At 46.3% G+C, this 18,793-nt stretch overlaps 1 protein-coding gene across 4 annotated transcripts in view; it reads left to right on the top strand.

Moving 5' to 3' along the window:
- Positions 1 to 15,802, top strand: part of Pdcd1lg2 (programmed cell death 1 ligand 2) — a 48,782-nt gene extending 32,980 nt beyond the window's left edge. For 2 of the 4 annotated variants that reach the window (XM_085693767.2, XM_085693765.2), the window contains exons 5-7: positions 1,150 to 1,285; positions 9,742 to 9,836; positions 15,189 to 15,802. In XM_085693767.2, coding sequence (XP_085549893.2) covers positions 1,150 to 1,285; positions 9,742 to 9,790 — 185 coding nt within the window. In that variant the 3' untranslated portion in view covers positions 9,791 to 9,836; positions 15,189 to 15,802. The remainder of the gene's footprint in view (positions 1 to 1,149; positions 1,286 to 9,741; positions 9,837 to 15,188) is intronic. The other 2 variants (XM_048438805.3, XM_085693769.2) reach the window with 2 other exon arrangements.
- The last annotated feature ends 2,991 nt before the right edge of the window (positions 15,803 to 18,793 follow it).

Raw genomic sequence — 18,793 nt, 5'->3', positions numbered from 1 at the left:
GGCTTAAGCAAGCAGGCTCTTGTCATTTTCATTCTTAGTGATCACATGCTCTTGGATGAGGATGACTCCTCTGGAGCCTGAGCTTTGGGACAGGTAGATCTGGGGCTGCAACTTCTGCCGTTTCCTTGGAAACAGTGACCATAGAAAGATTGTTTAGCATCCCTGCTGCTCTACAATGACTCAGGACTGAGTGGTGTCTAGTGGTTTCCCAGCTAGACTATTCCACGGTTCTCAGCGTTACAGAGAGAGCGTTACAGCAGTTCGAGCCCTCCTCCCTGGACAGACTGGCACAGCTTTTCTGATACAGCAGTTGTTTAGTGTGTGCCTGTCACTCCATGAGGCAAAGTTCCGGTCTCAGAAACAGGCACGGCCTAACTTGTGTGCCCATTCATTGGCAAATTGTGAACACCCCCGTAGGCATCGCTTCTCTCCATCTGGCCAACCTGAAGGTACCCAGAATTCTGCAAGGGTGTCCCCCAACCTCTAAATTACCCTTCTCTTCACCAGATGGATGCTGTCCTCAGGACCAATACCTTCGTTAGTCCAGACACGCTCAAGACCAGTTGTAGTCGTTCCCACCGAGACCTGAAAGGCTTGATTTAATGTCACCACTGCCTGGGATGTTCTGCTTTTTCCAAAGGATCTTGCTAGTCTTTAAAATCCAATGAGTAGTGGTACAGATTTCTAAGCCCCTGAGTTCTGATCAGTGATGGAGAAAATAAAATTTGGAGCTGAGGGTTTTTCCTGCGTGGATGAGAAATGCAGGGTGATGAAGAGAAAGGAAGTGGGAATAGAGGCAGAGATGGGGGTAGCGGTGATGGGTGGGTGGGCAGATGGTTGGGGATTGGAATGGCAAAGTGCCAAAAGGCACAGGAGCTGGCCCAGACAGTCTGAAGTGTGTCTCAGCTAAGTCCCTCGCTGTCTAACTTCGGGGAAATTTCTCAGCCTCACGTTTTTTCCACCAGTGAAAATGGAGATCCAAGTAGCGGTTTCTTCACTGGGTGGTTGTGGAAGGAAATGAGCTTCTACGTGAGAAATGCAGAACGAAGGCTTAACCCCGCGTCCGTGTGGTGGGGACCCCTCCGAAAGCCACCCCAGTCTGTCTGGGAGCGGCCCTGTGATGGGATTTTGATTCTTTCCTTCACCCAGGTTGGACTGAGCCCGAGGCCCCCAGCACAACGGCACTGCGTGTTTTCATTCCGTCCTTCATGGTCGCTCTAATCTTCATAGCCGCGGCCTTAGCCCTGAGCCTGAAGCTCTGCGGAAAGCTGCGTTCTAGACATCGGTGAGTGACTTAGAAGCTGCCAGTGGAGGCGTGAACCCCTGCTGATGCCCAGCCGCCTGTGACCTGCCAGTCTTCCCTGAAACACTTCAGGCCTAGGAGGGCTTTGAGACTACCCTGGGGACTTTTTGCCCCGAGGAAAAAAAGGTTCAGTCTTTAGTGAGCTGAACCCACACACAGCTTTTTTTTTTTTTTTTTTTTTTTTTTTTTTTTTTTTTTTTTAAGGGGATGTTCGTTCCTGGGCTTCAAGAGTTTGCCTTGCACTCTGAGCCTGCAGAGTGCTGTCTTTTGGGTCAGACTGGCAGCATTTGCTGGTGAGAGGTTGCCAGGAGCCTCTCTGAGGATTCCGCTAGTCCCCATCTTCCTTTTTCTCGTTCTGGGCATGAGCTGGGTTAAACTTTCCTGGTCTCCTAGGAATTCACCCCTTCTGTCTGGGTGAGGGGTAGAGAGAGTCTTGGGAACCTTCTCAGTTTGGGGAGGTCCTTGTGAGCATCAGCTTAGCGTGGACCTTCTATCTACTCCTGTTCTTTTGAATCAGACAGGGCTGGGGCTGCCTGCAGCCTCTAGGCCTAAATAGAGCTGCTCTTGTGTCTGTCTGTCGTCTGTCTGCTCCTCACTTACTGGAAGGAGCCTGTCGCCAAAAACCCCAACCTGTCTGTTGCTTTCCTCAGTGGCGCCGAGGGGACACCCAGTGAACTTCTTTCCACGTCTACACTAGATTTGTCTGTCAAAAAGGAAATGGCCTCTTTGACTATTTTATTTGGAGTGGGGAGCACCAGCCAGGGGGAGGAGGGGTTGTCCTCCTGCACTGATAGTGATGTCATCCGTGTCCTCATCTGCTGAAGTACCCTGTGTTTTGTCCCCTGTCCTTTGTGGGCTTTCTCAGAGCTGATCACAAAACCTCTAACTGTAGAGTTGAAGGAAGTGCTGTGAAAAGAAAATAACATCTCAGCAGTCAGGGGGAGGTGGGGACTGGAGCATCGTGCTGTCAAAGGCAGTGAAACTCAGCCTCAGAAGGAAAAAAGAGAAGTGTGAGGAGGAGGAGGAGGAGGAGGGAGAAAGGGAGGAAAGGGGAGGGGAGGTAAAGGTGGCGGGGCAGGGGAAGGGAAGAAAGAGGGAAGACAGAGAGAGAATAACGGAGACAGAAGAGAGAAATGAGAGAAAGAAGCAGAGAGGCAGGCAAGAGATTTTTTTTTTTTTAAGTAGACAGGAAGGGAGCAGAAGAGTCAAGCAAGGCAATACTGAGTTTGCTCAACAGAACTTCTGTAAACCTGTGACCTCAGACCGCTGTGCAGGTGAAGCTCACTGAAGTCCCATGTCCTGCCTTTCACACAGATCTTACAAACAGAGTTTCTGGCCTGGGGCCTGAGAACCCCATAGTCCCTTCAGAGAGGACAGCTTAACTGTCCATGATAGTCAAGTTATGGAGTCAGCCCAGGTGTCCATCAATAGATGAACAGGTAAAAAAACAAAAACAAAAAACTGATGTGTGTTCAAAATAGAGCAATATTTAACCATCAAGGAAGATGAAATGTCATTTTCAGGGGGATGAGTGAAACTAGAGGCCATCGTTTTAAGCCTAACTCAGACAGTGCGGACAGATATTATATTTACTTTCATACACATATTCTAGATTTTAAAATAATAATAATACATGGACAGGGCACCTGTACCAGGGGAAAGGAGGTATAGAACGGTGAAAGGAAATGGGTGTGATTGATGTATGTTGTCTACGTGTGTGAAAAGCCATTATGATTAGGCTGGAGTGATGACTCTGTGGATACGAGAGCTGCCTTACAGAGGACCTGAGTTCCATCCCCACATTCGCATCTGGACACACGGTCACCTGTAACACCTTCTTCCAGCCTCCCCGGGAGCTAAGTCAGTTTACCAAAGGACCTGATTGGAGCTGTTGCTGAGGGCCTCGTGTGGAAGGGATTGGCTGTGCACAGCTGTGGCCAAGACAGGAAGTCCCGCCTGCCTCTGCAGCCATGTGTGTCTTGCATTGGTACTCGTGGCAAGTGACATATGAGGAGGCCTTGGCTGTAATTCGCTACCACTGTAGTGTATAGTCCTTCGGTCCTGCCCTGTAGAAGCTTCATTTCCTCCAGGTGTCTGCAGCCGCTGTGGAAAGGTCTCCTTGCTGGACCAGATCCCCATGAAGTTCACATTAAATTGTCATGGCTAAAGAGGTAGGGACTTCCTGACTTCTCAACAGCTACTCCGTGAGCCCCTTCCACACTAGACCCTCACGAAGAACCTGAGTCAGGAGCCTTAACTTGTCTTCTTCAGTTCTCTGATGGGCCATTGTTGTCCTGAGACTGAAGTAAAGCTAGAGATGTCTCTGATCCTTTCTTTCCAGAAGTCTCCTTGGTCCCCATACAGATTTACCCACCTGAATATCACAACTCATGGTGTCTAGTGTAGGACAGCCATTGCTGGTCCAAAATAATGCCTTACTAACCATTCCTTGCAAAGAGCCATTCAATAGTTCAAGGATCCAGAGTGACATGCTGCTCTGGCAAATTCTCCTGCAAAACTATCAAGTTCTTCATCAGTAAGGTCTGAGTTTCATGAGTATGAAAACTGTGTTTCTCTCATCAATAGATATATTTGCAATATCTAAAACATTATCTGGGATGTGTATAATGATACCTAATAAGATTGTAAGTGTTTAAATATTCTTATTCTATTTCTACTCATACATGCATACGCATACATGCATTCGCGCATGTATGTGTAATGAACTGTAGACATTTCGTCCCCCATTCCCTACTCTTACTCCCTTTCCTATTGACATTCTTCCCACCAAGCCCCCTCCTCCACTCTCATTTCTTCTTTCTGTGGGTGACTCACTGAGTCTGATTGGAGTTATTGACGGGAGCATGGGTGGAAGTCATTTAAAGAAAACTCAGTATATCAGTGGCTGTAACACTGAAGAAAATGACACCCTGTCTTACAGCAACCATTAACTGCCAATAACCCCTTAGAAGGGGTTGGGAATCATGGATTCCTCTCTCTTGTCCATGGAGAAATGTTGACAGGACCAATCCGTGCAGGTCTTGAGTGGATAACCTTGCTATACTGGGTTTGTGGGTACCATGGCTGTGTCAATCTTTTTGTTGCCCATCTCCTGACCCTCTAACTCTTCCATTCTTTCTTCCCCCTCTTCCATAATGTTCCCTGAGCCTTGGAGGAGCGATACAGATATCCCATTAAAGGCAGGACCCTCCATTATTGCTTTCTGGACTTTGGCCAGTTATGGGTTTCTGCAATATTCACTAAAATTGTAGACATTGAGTCCACTATCTGTAGGTAAGCCTGCCAGACCTGTTCTTATTGATATAATAGCCACCTGTGGCCATTGGAACTTATGGCTTAGTAGTCATATTTAAAGCTTTCACACGTGGTAGCTAGAGGCCACAATATCGGACACTGCAGATATCAACATTCCCATCACTGCAGGAGATCCTATTGCATGGTACTGTGATAAATCCCTTCTAAATACCTTTTCTCTTAATTATGAGCTTTGCCTAAGGCAGGGAATGGCACCTTTATTTAGCCCATGAAGGGACTGAGGTTCAAAAAAGCCATGTGATCTCCTGAAGTCACACAACATAGACTCCACTGCAGATCCATAGGTCTGTTGGACTCTAAAACTTGTGACCCTTTTGTGACAATAAAAACTAGCCACCTGGATAGTATCAGCCGTAGGAGGGAAGAACAACTCTTCATCTAAAGAATTGAGTGGGGTTGTCATTCATGTATTAGACCAGCCACAAAGTCAGATCATAGTCCCATAGCAGTTACCTGTCACAGAGACTAGATTTATAGAATGTATTAAACTATGAGTTTCTGTGGAATAATCCTCTTGTACACTGTAAAGATTTGTCCAGTAGTCAGACAGGAAGTACAGATGGGGCGACCAGACTCAGCATGATGGGAAGGAGAACGGTGGAGTCAGAGGAGTGGCCAGCCTGATGCAGAGAGAGCCAGATGGGCACTCTGTACTGAGAGAAGTTACCGCCACGTGGCAGAGCATATGTAAGGAATACGGGTTAACTTAAAATGTAAGAGCTATTGGCCGAGCATTTATAAGTAATATTAAGTCTCAGTGTCTTTATTTGGGAGTTGCTGGCTGAACTTCTGCCCATAGTGGGTAGCTTAAATGAATGGGGATTCCAAAAAGCTTGGCAAATGGTGTCTGAACATGCAGTGACCAATAATCAATTCAAAATAAATTTATAGTGAATCTGGGGTGCTTGTCAGTGCTTACCCATGGTTCTGAACATGCAGCACACTTGGCACTGTGCATGCTGTCAATCAATGCAACATCAAGGGATGCTGCGGAAACACCTTCGGTCTGATCTGAGACTACTGTGTGCTATGATTTGCAGGGTTTTTCTTGTACATACAAAGCTTTATTATCTTACTAAAATATAATGCTTTAATTACAAAAAATTAACTTTCTTTTTAGAATTTTTTATCCATTTTACATACCAATCACAGTTCCCCTCCTACTCTTCCTCTCACTTCTCCCTTCTCCTCCTCTCCCCCTCCCCCGCCACCCGCCCTGTCTTCCCCCAGCCCACCCCCCATCCACTCCTCGGAAAGGGTAAGGCCTCCCATGAAGAATCAACAAAGTCTGGCACATTAAGTTGAGGTAGGACCAAGCCCCTCTCCCCACTGCATTAAGGCTGAGCATGGCATCCAACCATAGGGAATGGGCTCCACTGAGCTAGCTCATGCACCTGGGATAGATAGATCTGGTCCCACTGCCAGGGGCTCCCCAAACAGACCGAGCTACACAGCTGTCTCCCACATACAGAGGGCCTGGTTCCGTCACATGCAGGCTCCACAGCTGTCGGTTGAGGGTTTGTGGTTTCCCATGAGCTTGGTTCAACTGTCTCTGTAGATTTCCCTGCCATGATCTTGGTCTCACTCTTGCTCATGTAATCCCTCCTCCCTCTCTTTTACTGGACTCCCGGGGCTCTTACTTTGTTTTTTTTTTTTTCAAGTCAGGGTCTCACTATTTAGTGATAGTTGTCCTGGAACTCACTATGTAGTCCTGGCTAGCTAGGCTCTCCCTGAGATATACCTGTCTCTGCTTCCCAAGTGCTGGATTTAGAGGTGTGTACCAGTACACCACACAAAACACTTCTAATATTTTTCTACCATCATTCCTCAGCATGTATCAAACGCATATAACTTTGTATTTAGTTGCATTAGATATTTTATTTTTTTAAAATCTTTTCATTCTTGGCTCACATATCATTAAAACATTATTAAATAAATTTTGGTTTGCTATTAGGATAGAATTTCCAACAATTTCTGAAATGCCCCTAAATATACTTCTGCTAATTTGTACTATATATTTATGTGTTGATGTTCTCCATATTGTTAATTATAAATACAACCAAGTCACTAGTATACAAACTCTCTTTCATCTTTAATGAATGGTAAAATCACACATACACAAAGAATTGCTTTTAAATAAGTTTGTTATTTATTACAAGTAAATGCTTGATTTCTGTAGTTATCAACCCCCACCACACAGACAGACAGACACACACACACACACACACACACACACACACACACACACACTCAGAATTGCATAAAAATTTCTTGGTGAAAAAGGGGGTTGAAAGTGGAAAAAGTTTGGAACAAGTCTTCAGATCTTGAGAACCATGTTTCCCAAACTCCGGGCAAGAACCAGGTTTTGTGTGTGTCACTTTTGTGTGTTCAATTTTCAAAGTGTCATTTGTTGATACTTTCATAATATACACTGTAAATATTTTTGTTTGTTTGTTTTTCAAGACAGGCTTTCTCTGTAGCTTTGGAGCCTGTCCTGGAACCAGCTCTGCAGATCAGGCTGACCTCAGACTCACAGAGATCCACCTGCCTCTGCCTCCCGAGTGCTGCAATTAAAGGTGTGCGCCACCACTGCCCAGCATGTAAATGAATTCTTAAAAACTGCAATGAAAAGCCAAGTATAGTGATGCATTTCTTTAATCCCCAGGCTCTGGAGGCTGAGGCAGGAGAATTTATAGTTTGAGATCAGTTGGGGCTACATAGTAAGTCTGAGGTCTGTATGTAACGAAAAAACACAAGGACATAGTAGTCCCAGCTTTTATTTGTATTTTATCTGTGTATGTGTGCAGGTGTGTGTGTGTCTATACATGTTCATGCATGACTGGGCCACATGTGTTTGTCTGTGGGTAGAATACAGATATCAACTTTGGGTACCGCTCCTTGGGAGCCGTATACCACACAGAGTATCCCACTGGGATCTGAGGCTGGCCACCGAGGCTCAAGGATGCATTTATCACCCAAGCATGTGCTAGTACACTCAGTTTTTACACGGATGCCGGGGAGCAAGCTCAGGTCCTCACACTTGTGCAGATACTGTCTCACTAAGCTATCCTCCCACCCCTACCCCCCAGTGTTCATTACAGACAACAAATATAACACATTTCAATAACAGAATAACAAATTTTTATAGAAGTTTCTGAGTTTTAGTTTCAAATATTAATCCTCAGGGGATTGGGAACTGGTAACTAGCAGCTGTCACCAACACCAGCCTGAGGACTAAATTGCAGGTGTCCCAGAGTACCGAGTCACAACTTTGTAAGAATCTAAACCAAAAGCCAAAAATTTTGGTTTCTGGTTGCCCAAGGCCCCTGGAGAGCGACAACATTGACCTCTGGCAGCAGGGAGGCTGCCGCTGAAAATGGCAGAACTCCAGAACAGTTCCTCTGAGTTCACCACTGGGCTCCTTTTAAACAAAGATCTTTTTGAAGAAGATTTTGGCTATGGGTGTGTTATGGGATTGACCCTTGAAGCCCACGCCACGATCAGGACGGTCAGGATGAAGTCAGTAAAAACCCGACCGGCAAAGAAGCAAGAGGAGCCGCGCAGGACAGTCCAGCCAGCTGAGTGTCAAGACCTGGAAGAAAATCTGATGGGGAAAGAAGCAATGCAACAAAGGCTAAGGAAGAATGAAACTAGAAAACCGTGGTGGTAACAGCAACTCAGCATGCACACATGTGCTTGTGTTCCCTTCATGACCCCGGACTGTAAATTAAACCACCAAGCCTATGTTCTACTCCAGGACAGGCAGGTACGAAGTGTCAGTCAAAAAGGATGTTCAGAAAAGCCACCGGGAGCCTACTATTATACAGGTCATATTTAACTTTTACCTAAGCTATGTATTCATATGATCTATATATTCTTATTATGGAATTAACTTAGGGTTACTCTACATAGGGGTAAATGATAATGGTCCTCCCAGAAGCCATAGGTGGCCAAACAAAAAGTCCAGGGGAAGATGTAAGACAGCTCCCCTCCAGGTGCTGCTCAGGGACATCCTGGAGATTCCCTAAACAAGAGAAGCTTACGGAAGACACAGGACTCAGGAATATTAAGTCGGTACCAACCTGAAGCTTCTCCCCGGCTGGCCAGCGTTCATAGTACCACAGATACAACGCAAGCTGCAGGTGAGGCGATAACGTCATCATGTTCTGATTGAATCTAAGGCCCACTCCACAGGAGGAATTGCATGGCTGGTACTGTATCTGAGGCCAGGAACCTGTGATCGGAGAGTTTGTAGGCTCTGAGTGTGAGCCTACCACAATGATTTTGCTAAGAGGACAATAGTTTCATCCTGCTCTCTAAATCTGTATCTTTAAATTCATAGATCAGTGCATCTCCCAGAGCTCGTCACACAGTTTCTTTATACAGTGGACCATGGTTGGCACAGACACTCACAATTGCTCAAAGTTTAGAGAATAATTGTCCGTGGAGAGCTCAGCTACAACAAGACATCTAGATCACACCCACACCCCTTTAAACTTATGGGCTGTCATAGTCAGGGTTTCTACTGCTGCAGTGAAACATCACGACCAAAAAGCAAGTTGGGGAGGAAAGGGTTTATTCTGCTTACACTTCCATATTCCTGTTCAGCATCAAAGGAAGTCAGGACAGTGGACTGGGTGGTTTTGTGTGTCACACTGACAAATCTGGAGTCATCAGAGGGGGGAGCCTCTGCTGGGAAATGCTTCCATGAGGTCAAGCTGTAAGACATTTTCTCATTTAGTGATCAATGGGGAAGGTCCAGCCCATGGTGGGTGTTGCCATCCCTGGGTTGGTGGTCTTGAGCTTTATATGAAGGTAGACTGAGTAAGCCATGGGAAGAAGTAAGCAGTTCCCCTGTTTGAGTTCCTGTCCTGACTTCCTTCAGTGATGACCAGCAACGCTGAAGTGTAAGCCAAATAAACCCTTTCCTCCCCAAGTGGCTTTTTGGTCATGATGTTTCATCACAACAATAGAAAATCTAATTAAGACAGGTAGGAACTCAAACAGCGCAGGAACCTGGAGGCAGGAGTTGATGCAGAGGCCATGGAGGGTGCTGCTCCATGACCTGTTCCCTATGGCTTTCTCGACCTGTTTTCTTGTAGAACTCAGGACCACCATTCCAGGGTTGGCATCTCCTCTGTTGATTACTAATTAAGAAAATGCCTTACAGCTGGATCTTATGGATGCATTTTCCCAGGTAAGATTCCTTCCTTCAAGATAACCCTAATTTGATCATCAGGTTGACATAAAACCAGCCAGTAGAGAGATCATGAAGGAGGAGGAAACAGATTGTAAGAGTCAGAGTTGGGAAGGGCAGACCCAAAACCGTGTCTTCTGGATGTTGATGGGACTGTCGCACTCATGAATCCACAGCAGCCATGGCTACCTGCACATGGTCGACACCAGAGAAAGCATTCACAATATCCCAGCATGGAGCAAGGAGGGGCTCATGGGCCCCCACTCCTATCTGAGAAGTTACTGACAGTCGACGTCTTCTGGGGGAGGGAAAAATCTGTTTTCTTTAAGGGTGTGGCCCCTGGTATGGATGGTTCCTTATCCTGAGTAAATGGGCGGCACACAGGAAAACGAAGAGTTAGGAGGGCTTGGGGGAATAGGGGTGCATATTGGAGCAGTATGGGGGGATGAATATAATCAAAATCCATTCTATGCATTTATGAAACTCTCAAAGAATTAATAAGACATATATTTGAAGGTGGAAAGGGAGGAGTAATACTGAAGCTAGACATCTCTGGGATCTTTGCTTTGCAGACAGTGAATTCCACTACCACAATACAGAAGTGAACAGAACTATGAGCAAACATGGTTTTGCTTTCTTTCTCCTCTTCTTCTCTATCTCAGCTTGAATTGGTAAATTCAATTGTCCCCCAGTATTCATGGGAACTGGGTCTAGGCTGACTTACATTAGTGAATCCTCTAACTTTTCGGTAAAATGGCCCAGTATTTGCAGACATAACACCTGCGCACAGGCTTGAAATCATTTTGACTACTTAAACTCTCTGTTGCCGTGCAAATGCTTTGCAAATAGTAGTGACACTGTGTTGTTTACAATGACAACAGGCATGTATTAGTTACTTTTCTCAGTGCAGCAACCAAATGCCAGAGAAGAAGCAGCTTAAGAGAGAGGTGTATTTGGGACCGTGGGCTGAGGGGCTGAAGTCCGTCATGGAGTGGAAGGCGTGGCAGCGGGTACCTCCATGGCAGTGGGAGCATGTGTGACAACCGCTTGCTCACTTCTCAGTTCCACAGGAAGTACCTGAGTGACAGGAAGTAGGAACAAGCTATTAACCTCAAGGTCAAACCCCAGTAACCTACTTCCTTCGGCTAACTTCCACCTCATGGAGGGTCCGTGCCCTCCCGGACGGCATTAAAAGCTGGGGACGACAGATTCAAACCCAGGAGCCTGTGAAGGACATTTCTCCTTCAAATGGTAACAAAACGTCTGTTAATGTCTGCTCTAGCCTACCAGAAGCCTATTTTTCCACTCATCGAGAAAGTGATAGGAAAGGAGCCACGAGGAAGGCGACACTAGAGGCATGGTTGGGTGCTCCAGCTTCATAGTTCCCAGGTTGCCACTGTTTCTGTTTTGTTTTGCTTCTCTGCCCTCTGGAGGCCTCTCTCGTGCAGAAGTAGGGTGCTGTGACTGTCCTCCCAGCTCTCAGATGGACCACAGGTGGAGGAATCGTAGGTTCTATGCAGAAAGTGGGGCAGGTCCTAGGGCCTCCAGCAACTTCCAGGGTCCCCTCCAGCGGGCCTGGATGGATACAATTGTTTCCCTGACCTGAAAATGGTAGGGGAGTTTAAAGCATCTAATTTTGAGCCTCCAAACATGGAAGGCTCCGGAAAACTCAGTCTTCGTTTTCTAACAGATATTCTTATTTCCTGTGTTATAAAATATGTATTTTTGTTCTTTCATATTTCAAAGCCCTCAGTTTAAGTGTTCCGTCCTACATCATTTTAACAATCTCATACCTCCAAGATAGCCTAATCCAGATCCCGTACTCTCCATAGATGCTTTCCGTGAAATGCATTTTGAGAGGCACACTATGTGGCCGTGCCAGGGTGGGTACACACATGCTCTCCCATTCCACCGCTCGGCAGCCCTGTCTCTGGATCTGCCGGAATCTTTGGATAGATTGCAGTGTGAAAACAGCTGCCAGGGCACTCAGTGGTGCCTACCGTCTGTTCTCCCAGACATCCCCAGGCGCCCTGTCAATGTGATCTCAGTGTTGCCAGATTCAAGGATGTGCCATCCTCTGTCTCCTCTGTGGGTAGATGTGAGATGGAACGACGTGGTTGGTGGCTTAAATGGTGGCTTTAGCAATACACTCTTGATTTTACTCCTTGTCTTAGTCAGGGTTACCATGGCCGTGACAAAACATCACGACCAAACAGCAAGCTATTCTGCTTATGCTACTGTATTCACTGTAGAAGGACATCAGGACAGGAACCTGGAGGCAGAAGCTGATGTTGAGACCACAGAGGGGTGCTGCATACTGGCCTGCTCCTCATGGCTTGCTCAGCCTGCTCTTTTATAGAATCCAGGACCACCAGCTTGGGGTGGACTGGACTCAAACAATGGTCTAGGCCCATCCTCATCAATAACTAACTAAGAAAATGTCCTTCAGCTGGATCTTATGGACTATTTTCTCAATCAAGATTCCCTCCTTCTAAGTAACTGTAGTTTGTGTGTCTCGTTGACATAAGACCGGCCAGCACACACCTGGATCTTAAGAATACCATTTTCTCAGAGAATAATCCTTATAAAACTGTATGCTTTACTTGTGAAATAGTAAAATGCCATTTTAATCCTTAAAAACTAGGGGAAAAAATTATCCACAAACATTCAGTGTAGATAGTTTGTTTTGTTTTGTTATTTCAAATATTTTCAACCTATAGTTGGTGGACCCAGTGGGTGTGGAATATGGAGATACAGATGGGACAGTTGTATCCATGGTTGTGCTAATTAGTTCAAGGAAGTTGAACAGGATCGGTGTGCACAGAGGATTCTTTAGTTGGTAGCATTTCTACCAAGCTTGTTCTGACAGTTGTGCTTCACTCCGTGTCTTCGTTGGAGAGCAAAGGTGGCATCCATTTCAGTCCAGGAACAGTCACGCCATTCTTGGTCTGCATCCCTAAATTCTCCTAGCTGGTACTGCATGACAAGTCTGTACCGGTGAAGTTAGAAACACAGTCAGACTTCACTAGGGAAACAATAACTCAGCTGAGGTGCAATTGGCTGAGGGTGTTTGCAACCAACAGGGATTAAGAACTATGTTGTGGGGCTGAGCTGGGAGCAGCGCAGGGGTAATGAAGCCTCTTGATGAGGGTGACAGGCTCCCAGCTGGTATTGGTGACAGAGAAGGGATGGCCTGGGGGTGTCAGAAGGCAGAGTGTTATGCTACTGTCAGTTGGTTGAATGGAAGGCATAGGGCTTGGGAAGCAGTGCTTCTGGGATCAGATAGGCTTGGGTCCTGTGGGGCAATGGGAAGTCTAGCGTGGTGAAAAGCCACTTCTTCTGTGGTCTAGCAATGATGTGGTGTGGCACTTGTGTTGCCCAAAGTGATACAGGAGAATCAGACTTAGATTTACTTTTGTGTCAGAAACTCAGAATATTCAAGTGAAATTTTCAATTTTAGAATTTGCTGTGGATAACGGCCCAATTCCAAAGCTACCAGTTGTGGAAACAACCCTAGAAAGCCTTTGGCTCAACCGTAAGAGATGGCAGTCATCAATACAAATAGGATGAAAGAGAGATAGTTACCATAGGCCTTCAGCCCTTTGCCCATGTCTCCCAACAACTGGTCTGAAAGTCATGTCTGTGGGCCCACAGCCTGGGCACAGAGCCAAGGAGAAGAAACGCAGCGTAGGTCAGGTCCATCCTGAAGTTTGATTACACTCAGCTCTGAGTCAGCAACTCGATATGCCTGACTCAACAGTTTCCCATCAGCCCTGGCAAGCCTTATGGAAATGTCTGTTTCCCCAGAAATGAAAATCCCAAGGAAAAAGGATATCCTTGACCCAGAGGCACCTGCTTGTGTCGGTCCTATAGGCTCAGTGTCTTTCTATAAGTGACTCCTTCAACTGCTCAGGATGGACGAAATGGGATAGGCTGAGAGCAAAGGTGGGAAGCTCTGATTTCCAGCCGGCAGGTGGTAAAACAAAAGGCGGGCGGAGGTGACTAGAGAGGGAGTGGGGATGGCAGTCAAGTGGGGAGCACAGCTGCTAGCTCCGCTCTGACTTGTCACTGCCAAGAAGAAGGAAAGGTAGATGTTTAGGTAATGTCTGCTGGTTATTAAATACGAGAGGAAAAGATTTTTATGCCAAATTAGCCAAATCAAATACACCCACCGGGGATCCATCTGCAGTTAGTGTCCGGGCTAGGGGTGACATACCAACAGCCAGCCTTGAGGCATGGGTCATTGGGCAGAAACAAGGATTTAAGAACCCAAAGGACACATAAAGACTTGTTCAGTCTCCTGAATGCCTCACCTCTTGCATGCCCACATGTAGTGCAGTATTAAAACATCCTAGCTGAGTCAACAGTACCAAGAGTATCTTGTAACAAGCATGTATCCCTATAACCCGAAAAGCCCCAGTCCTTCTTATCTGACTTGAAAAATGGGTGACTAGGGCGGAAGGGAGAAGATAACCAGGAAATCTGGTCCCTGTTGTTGGGGGCCAGGGTCTCTCCAGAGAAACAGAGCCTGGGGTGGGGGCAGGGGAGTGGCAGAGGGAAAGACAGGTAGATTCATTTTAAAGGATTGGCACCCCTGATGGTGGGAACAGTGAGGCTGTGCTTTGTGGAGTAGGGCAGCAGGCTGGAAGCTGAGGCAGACTTTCCACATTACAATGTTCAGGCAGAGTTTTTTCGTCTCTGGGAACTGGGCTTATTCTGAAGTCCTCCCTTGATTGGGAGGGATCTACACTTTGGGATATAATCTGATTAAAGGTGACTCGGTACCACAAGTTAATGACATCTATAAAGCTCACGGCAATATCTAGACTGTCACTCAGTATGACAGTGGGTGCTGCAGACTATCCAAGTAGATTGAGCAAATTAACCAAGAGATGAGGGAGCAGTCTTGGCCACGTACTTTGGCCTCGTGTGTGGGGTTAAGTCAACTTGTTGTAACTGCCAGAGGCTTTAAAAACAGAAGAAAAGGACCTGGGAATGGTTCAGTGGTTAAGAGAGCTTGTGACTCTTGCAGAGGACCTAAGTTCAGTTCCCAGCATCTATGTTGAGCAACTCACAACCGCCTGGAACTCCAGCTCCAGGGCATCTGACACGCTATGAAATGTTTTGTCATAGCGCAACTGTCTGTGGCCATAGAACTGGCGGGGGAGGGGGACCTCTTGTAAGTGCTGGGAAGAAAGCTAGACTGGGGCAATCCATGATAGAGAGAAGGGCATGAATGACTTTTTTTTTTTTTGAGTTCTTTCTTCTTCCAGTCGATTTTGAGAGTTTACATATGCTCTAATCAGAACAGTGATTTCTTTATTTTTCTGCTTGCCTTCTCTTTTTCCCCAGATCTGAACCTGTGGCCTTGAAGGTTGGGATCATCTGATTGGGACACCTTTTAGAGGCTCTGGACTCTGAGTGAAGGTGCCTTGGCCTGAAGAACCTGCCCTTTGCACTTTTCAAATGCTGTGGACGATGACCCGGCACTGCCATCAGGAGTGTGCAAGACTGATAGCCTCCTTGCTCTCAAGACTCTATCCGGACAAGCACAGCCGCACTTTAGATAGCCAGTCCTGGGATCCTGGCCTGAGGCCCCACTTATTTTCCCCTGGCTTTCCCCCGGGGAGACGTGGAAATTTCCAGTTACTGAAACAGATTGTCACAGAGTTATTTCTAGCCATCATTTCCTCTGGGGGCTGGAAGCTCCAGACGGTTTTGTGTAAATAAAGTCATGACTGATGTGTCTCACAGTTTCCTAGAATCCTGGCAGCCTCTGAAGCTCTAATCAACAGGAAGCAGTTAAGCAGACATTAAGTGCAGAATTGCAGGATAGGGCAGTTTCAAGGCTTTCCTTTTTAAGGTCTGAGTCACAAGGCATTTGTTTTGACCTGTAATGTCACTATTTACTAGTGTTTTCTCTTTCAACTACATCTCTTAAAACAAAACATTGCAGGGTTTTGTCATTGTTGTTGGTGTTGTTGTTGTTGTTTTCAGTGGTATCACCTTAACGGAAGATGACAGGCAGGTGTGTTGTGCCTTCAGGGACTTCAGATGAGTAGCAACAGTTCCCTGTCTCCCAAACTTAGCCAACTTCTCTAGCCTTCTGAGTGGCTTTACAGTGAACCTTCTAGTAGCTCCATTTCTATACCCGGAATATGGTGATGCCATCGGTGAGGGCATTTGATGATGGGCATTCTGGAAGACCTTTCAGGTCTCCTTGTGCTCAGATTACCTAAAGGTGCTAAGTCTGGTCTGTATGCTGGCACCATGAAGTTCAGTGGATTTACTGACCTGCGAACTGCCCAGATGTGCATTAGCTCCTGTGACCTGAGACTACCAAAATGTGCACATCATTAGCTCCTGTACCTGAGACTACCCAAATGTGCACATCATTAGCTCCTGTGACCTGAGACTACCCAGATGTGCACATCATTAGTTCCTCTGACCTGAGACTACCCAGATGTGCACATTAGCTCCTGTGACCTGAGAACTACCCAGATGTGCACATCAGCTCCTGCGACCTGAGACTGCCCAGATGTGCACATCATTAGCTCCTCTGACCTGAGACTACCCAGATGTGCACATCATTAGCTCCTCTGACCTGAGACTACCGAGATGTGCACATCATTAGCTCCTGTGACCTGAGAACTACCCAGATGTGCACATCATTAGCTCCTGTGACCTGAGAACTACCCAGATGTGCACATCATCAGCTCCTGTGACCTGAGACTGCCCAGATGTGCACATCATTAGCTCCTGTGACCTGAGAACTACCCAGATGTGCACATCATCAGCTCCTGTGACCTGAGACTACCCAGATGTGCACATCATTAGCTCCTCTGACCTGAGACTACCGAGATGTGCACATCATTAGCTCCTGTGACCTGAGAACTACCCAAATGTGCACATCATTAGCTCCTGTGACCTGAGAACTACCCAGATGTGCACATCATCAGCTCCTGTGACCTGAGACTGCCCAGATGTGCACATCATTAGCTCCTGTGACCTGAGAACTACCCAGATGTGCACATCATTAGCTCCTGTGACCTGAGAACTACCCAGATGTGCACATCATTAGCTCCTGTGACCTGAGAACTACCCAGATGTGCACATCATCAGCTCCTGTGACCTGAGACTGCCCAGATGTGCACATCATCAGCTCCTGTGACCTGAGACTGCCCAGATGTGCACATCATTAGCTCCTGTGACCTGAGAACTACCCAGATGTGCACATCAGCTCCTGTGACAGCTGTAGGTTGGAGGGCCCGAAGCAAGCTCTTTACCTGGTGTTTAGACTGAGCAGAATTTGGAGTTAATGGGATGGAAGAGTGTAAAGGTGATATTTAAATTATGCATGTGCAGCAGGCTTTCTCGGACCACCAGCCCCCAAATCATGACACGGAGACTTATTACTAGTTATCCACGCTCAGCTTTAGTTTAGTCTTGTTTCTGGCTAACTTTTTAAACTTAAAGTAACTAGTCTCTCTTCATCTATGTTCTGCCTCGGGACTTTTCACCTTTCTTTCATTCTGCAAGTCCTACTTTCCTGCTTCCTCCATGTCTGGCTGACTAGCTGATGACTGCCCGGCCCCTGGAGTCTCACTCTCCTCCCTCCTCCATTTTCTCCTTCTCTCTCAAGCCTAGATTCCTCCTCCTACTTACTCTCTGTTTGCCAGCCCCGCCTATCTCTCTACTGCCTAGCTATTTGCTGTTCAACTTTTTATTAGACCTTAGGCAGATGCCTTAGGCAGGCAAGATAAAACAGCAACACATCTTTACATAATTAAACAAATGCAACATAAAGAAATGTCACTCGTCTTTACATAGTTAAATATTCCACAACGTAAGTGTAACACATCTTTACATCGTTAAAGTAATATTCCACAATGAGCATCTTATTTTGTTATCATCTGCCTGCACGAAACAGAATGCTTTTGCAGCACAAACATGTAACTCTTTATTGGAAACCTCTGAGGTATATTTAGATGCCTTTGCAGCCAGGTAGGTCTCTCACCGCTTCTATACCATGGCCTAAGATTCCTCTTGGGGAAACAGACCCTCCCAGTACCAGAGATCAGGGCAGATGGAAAAGTCTTTCTGGTTATGCAGAACTACTTATATTGTACTCCACCTCTCAGGGGCATGATTGGCAGGCCGAATCCTGACTGCCAGTCAGTGTTGAGTGGTTTGTTTGCTTTATTAGGAATCAGTGGTGTCATGGATTCTGACAAAATACTGCCGTTTCTGGATCTTACTGGGGCTGTTTTCTAGGAGATCAAATAGAAAAGGACTGTCTAAAATCCTAAGAGGAGACTATAAGACAGTGTGTACAGTATGCTAACCGCTTTACATTGCGACCTTTCCCATTAACCCCTGGCATTTACCAAATGCTTACTAGATGCCTCATACTATTGGAGTGACTCCTTTCAAAATCATCTGTAAAGGGCTCTATTGATGACATCATTCCATAGGCAAGGAGCCCAGAGAGATTAAATGGTCTGGACAGGGCTGCCTGCTTTGTTCAGAAGGAAGCGAGCAAGGACAACAAACCCATATTTATTACAGCTTTTAATGTGCCCTGGTTCCCTGAATGGGACTACAAGGTGGACTTTTGCCACTTGCATATGCCCAGTGGTATCTTGACCGGTCAAGGATTAGCTTCATGCTCGCTCTTCCTGGGGAGATGTAAGAGATATGTTTAGGGGAAGTCCAGGTTTGGGGACCCAAGATTCAAACTCTAGTTTAACTATGTAAGTCTTTAGCTCCACCGACTGACCTCCTTAAGCATTAATTTACCTCGCTAAAAAATGAGTAGTAAAGGAAGGTGCTTGTCACCCTCATCAGGCACTGCTATGTGTGGTGTGCAATGAATACTTGATAAATATGCGTTAGTGCGAATCCCCCAACATACCACCTGCTGGCCCTGCAGTGAAGGCAGCACAGCACCCGGGCAT

Source organism: Myodes glareolus, chromosome 7 (genome assembly GCF_982192425.1).
Source record: "Myodes glareolus chromosome 7, mMyoGla1.1, whole genome shotgun sequence".
In the NCBI taxonomy this organism is placed as follows: Eukaryota; Metazoa; Chordata; class Mammalia; order Rodentia; family Cricetidae; genus Myodes; species Myodes glareolus.
The sequence above is the reverse complement of the archived record's forward strand: the minus strand, read 5'-3'. Positions and strand labels throughout refer to the sequence as shown.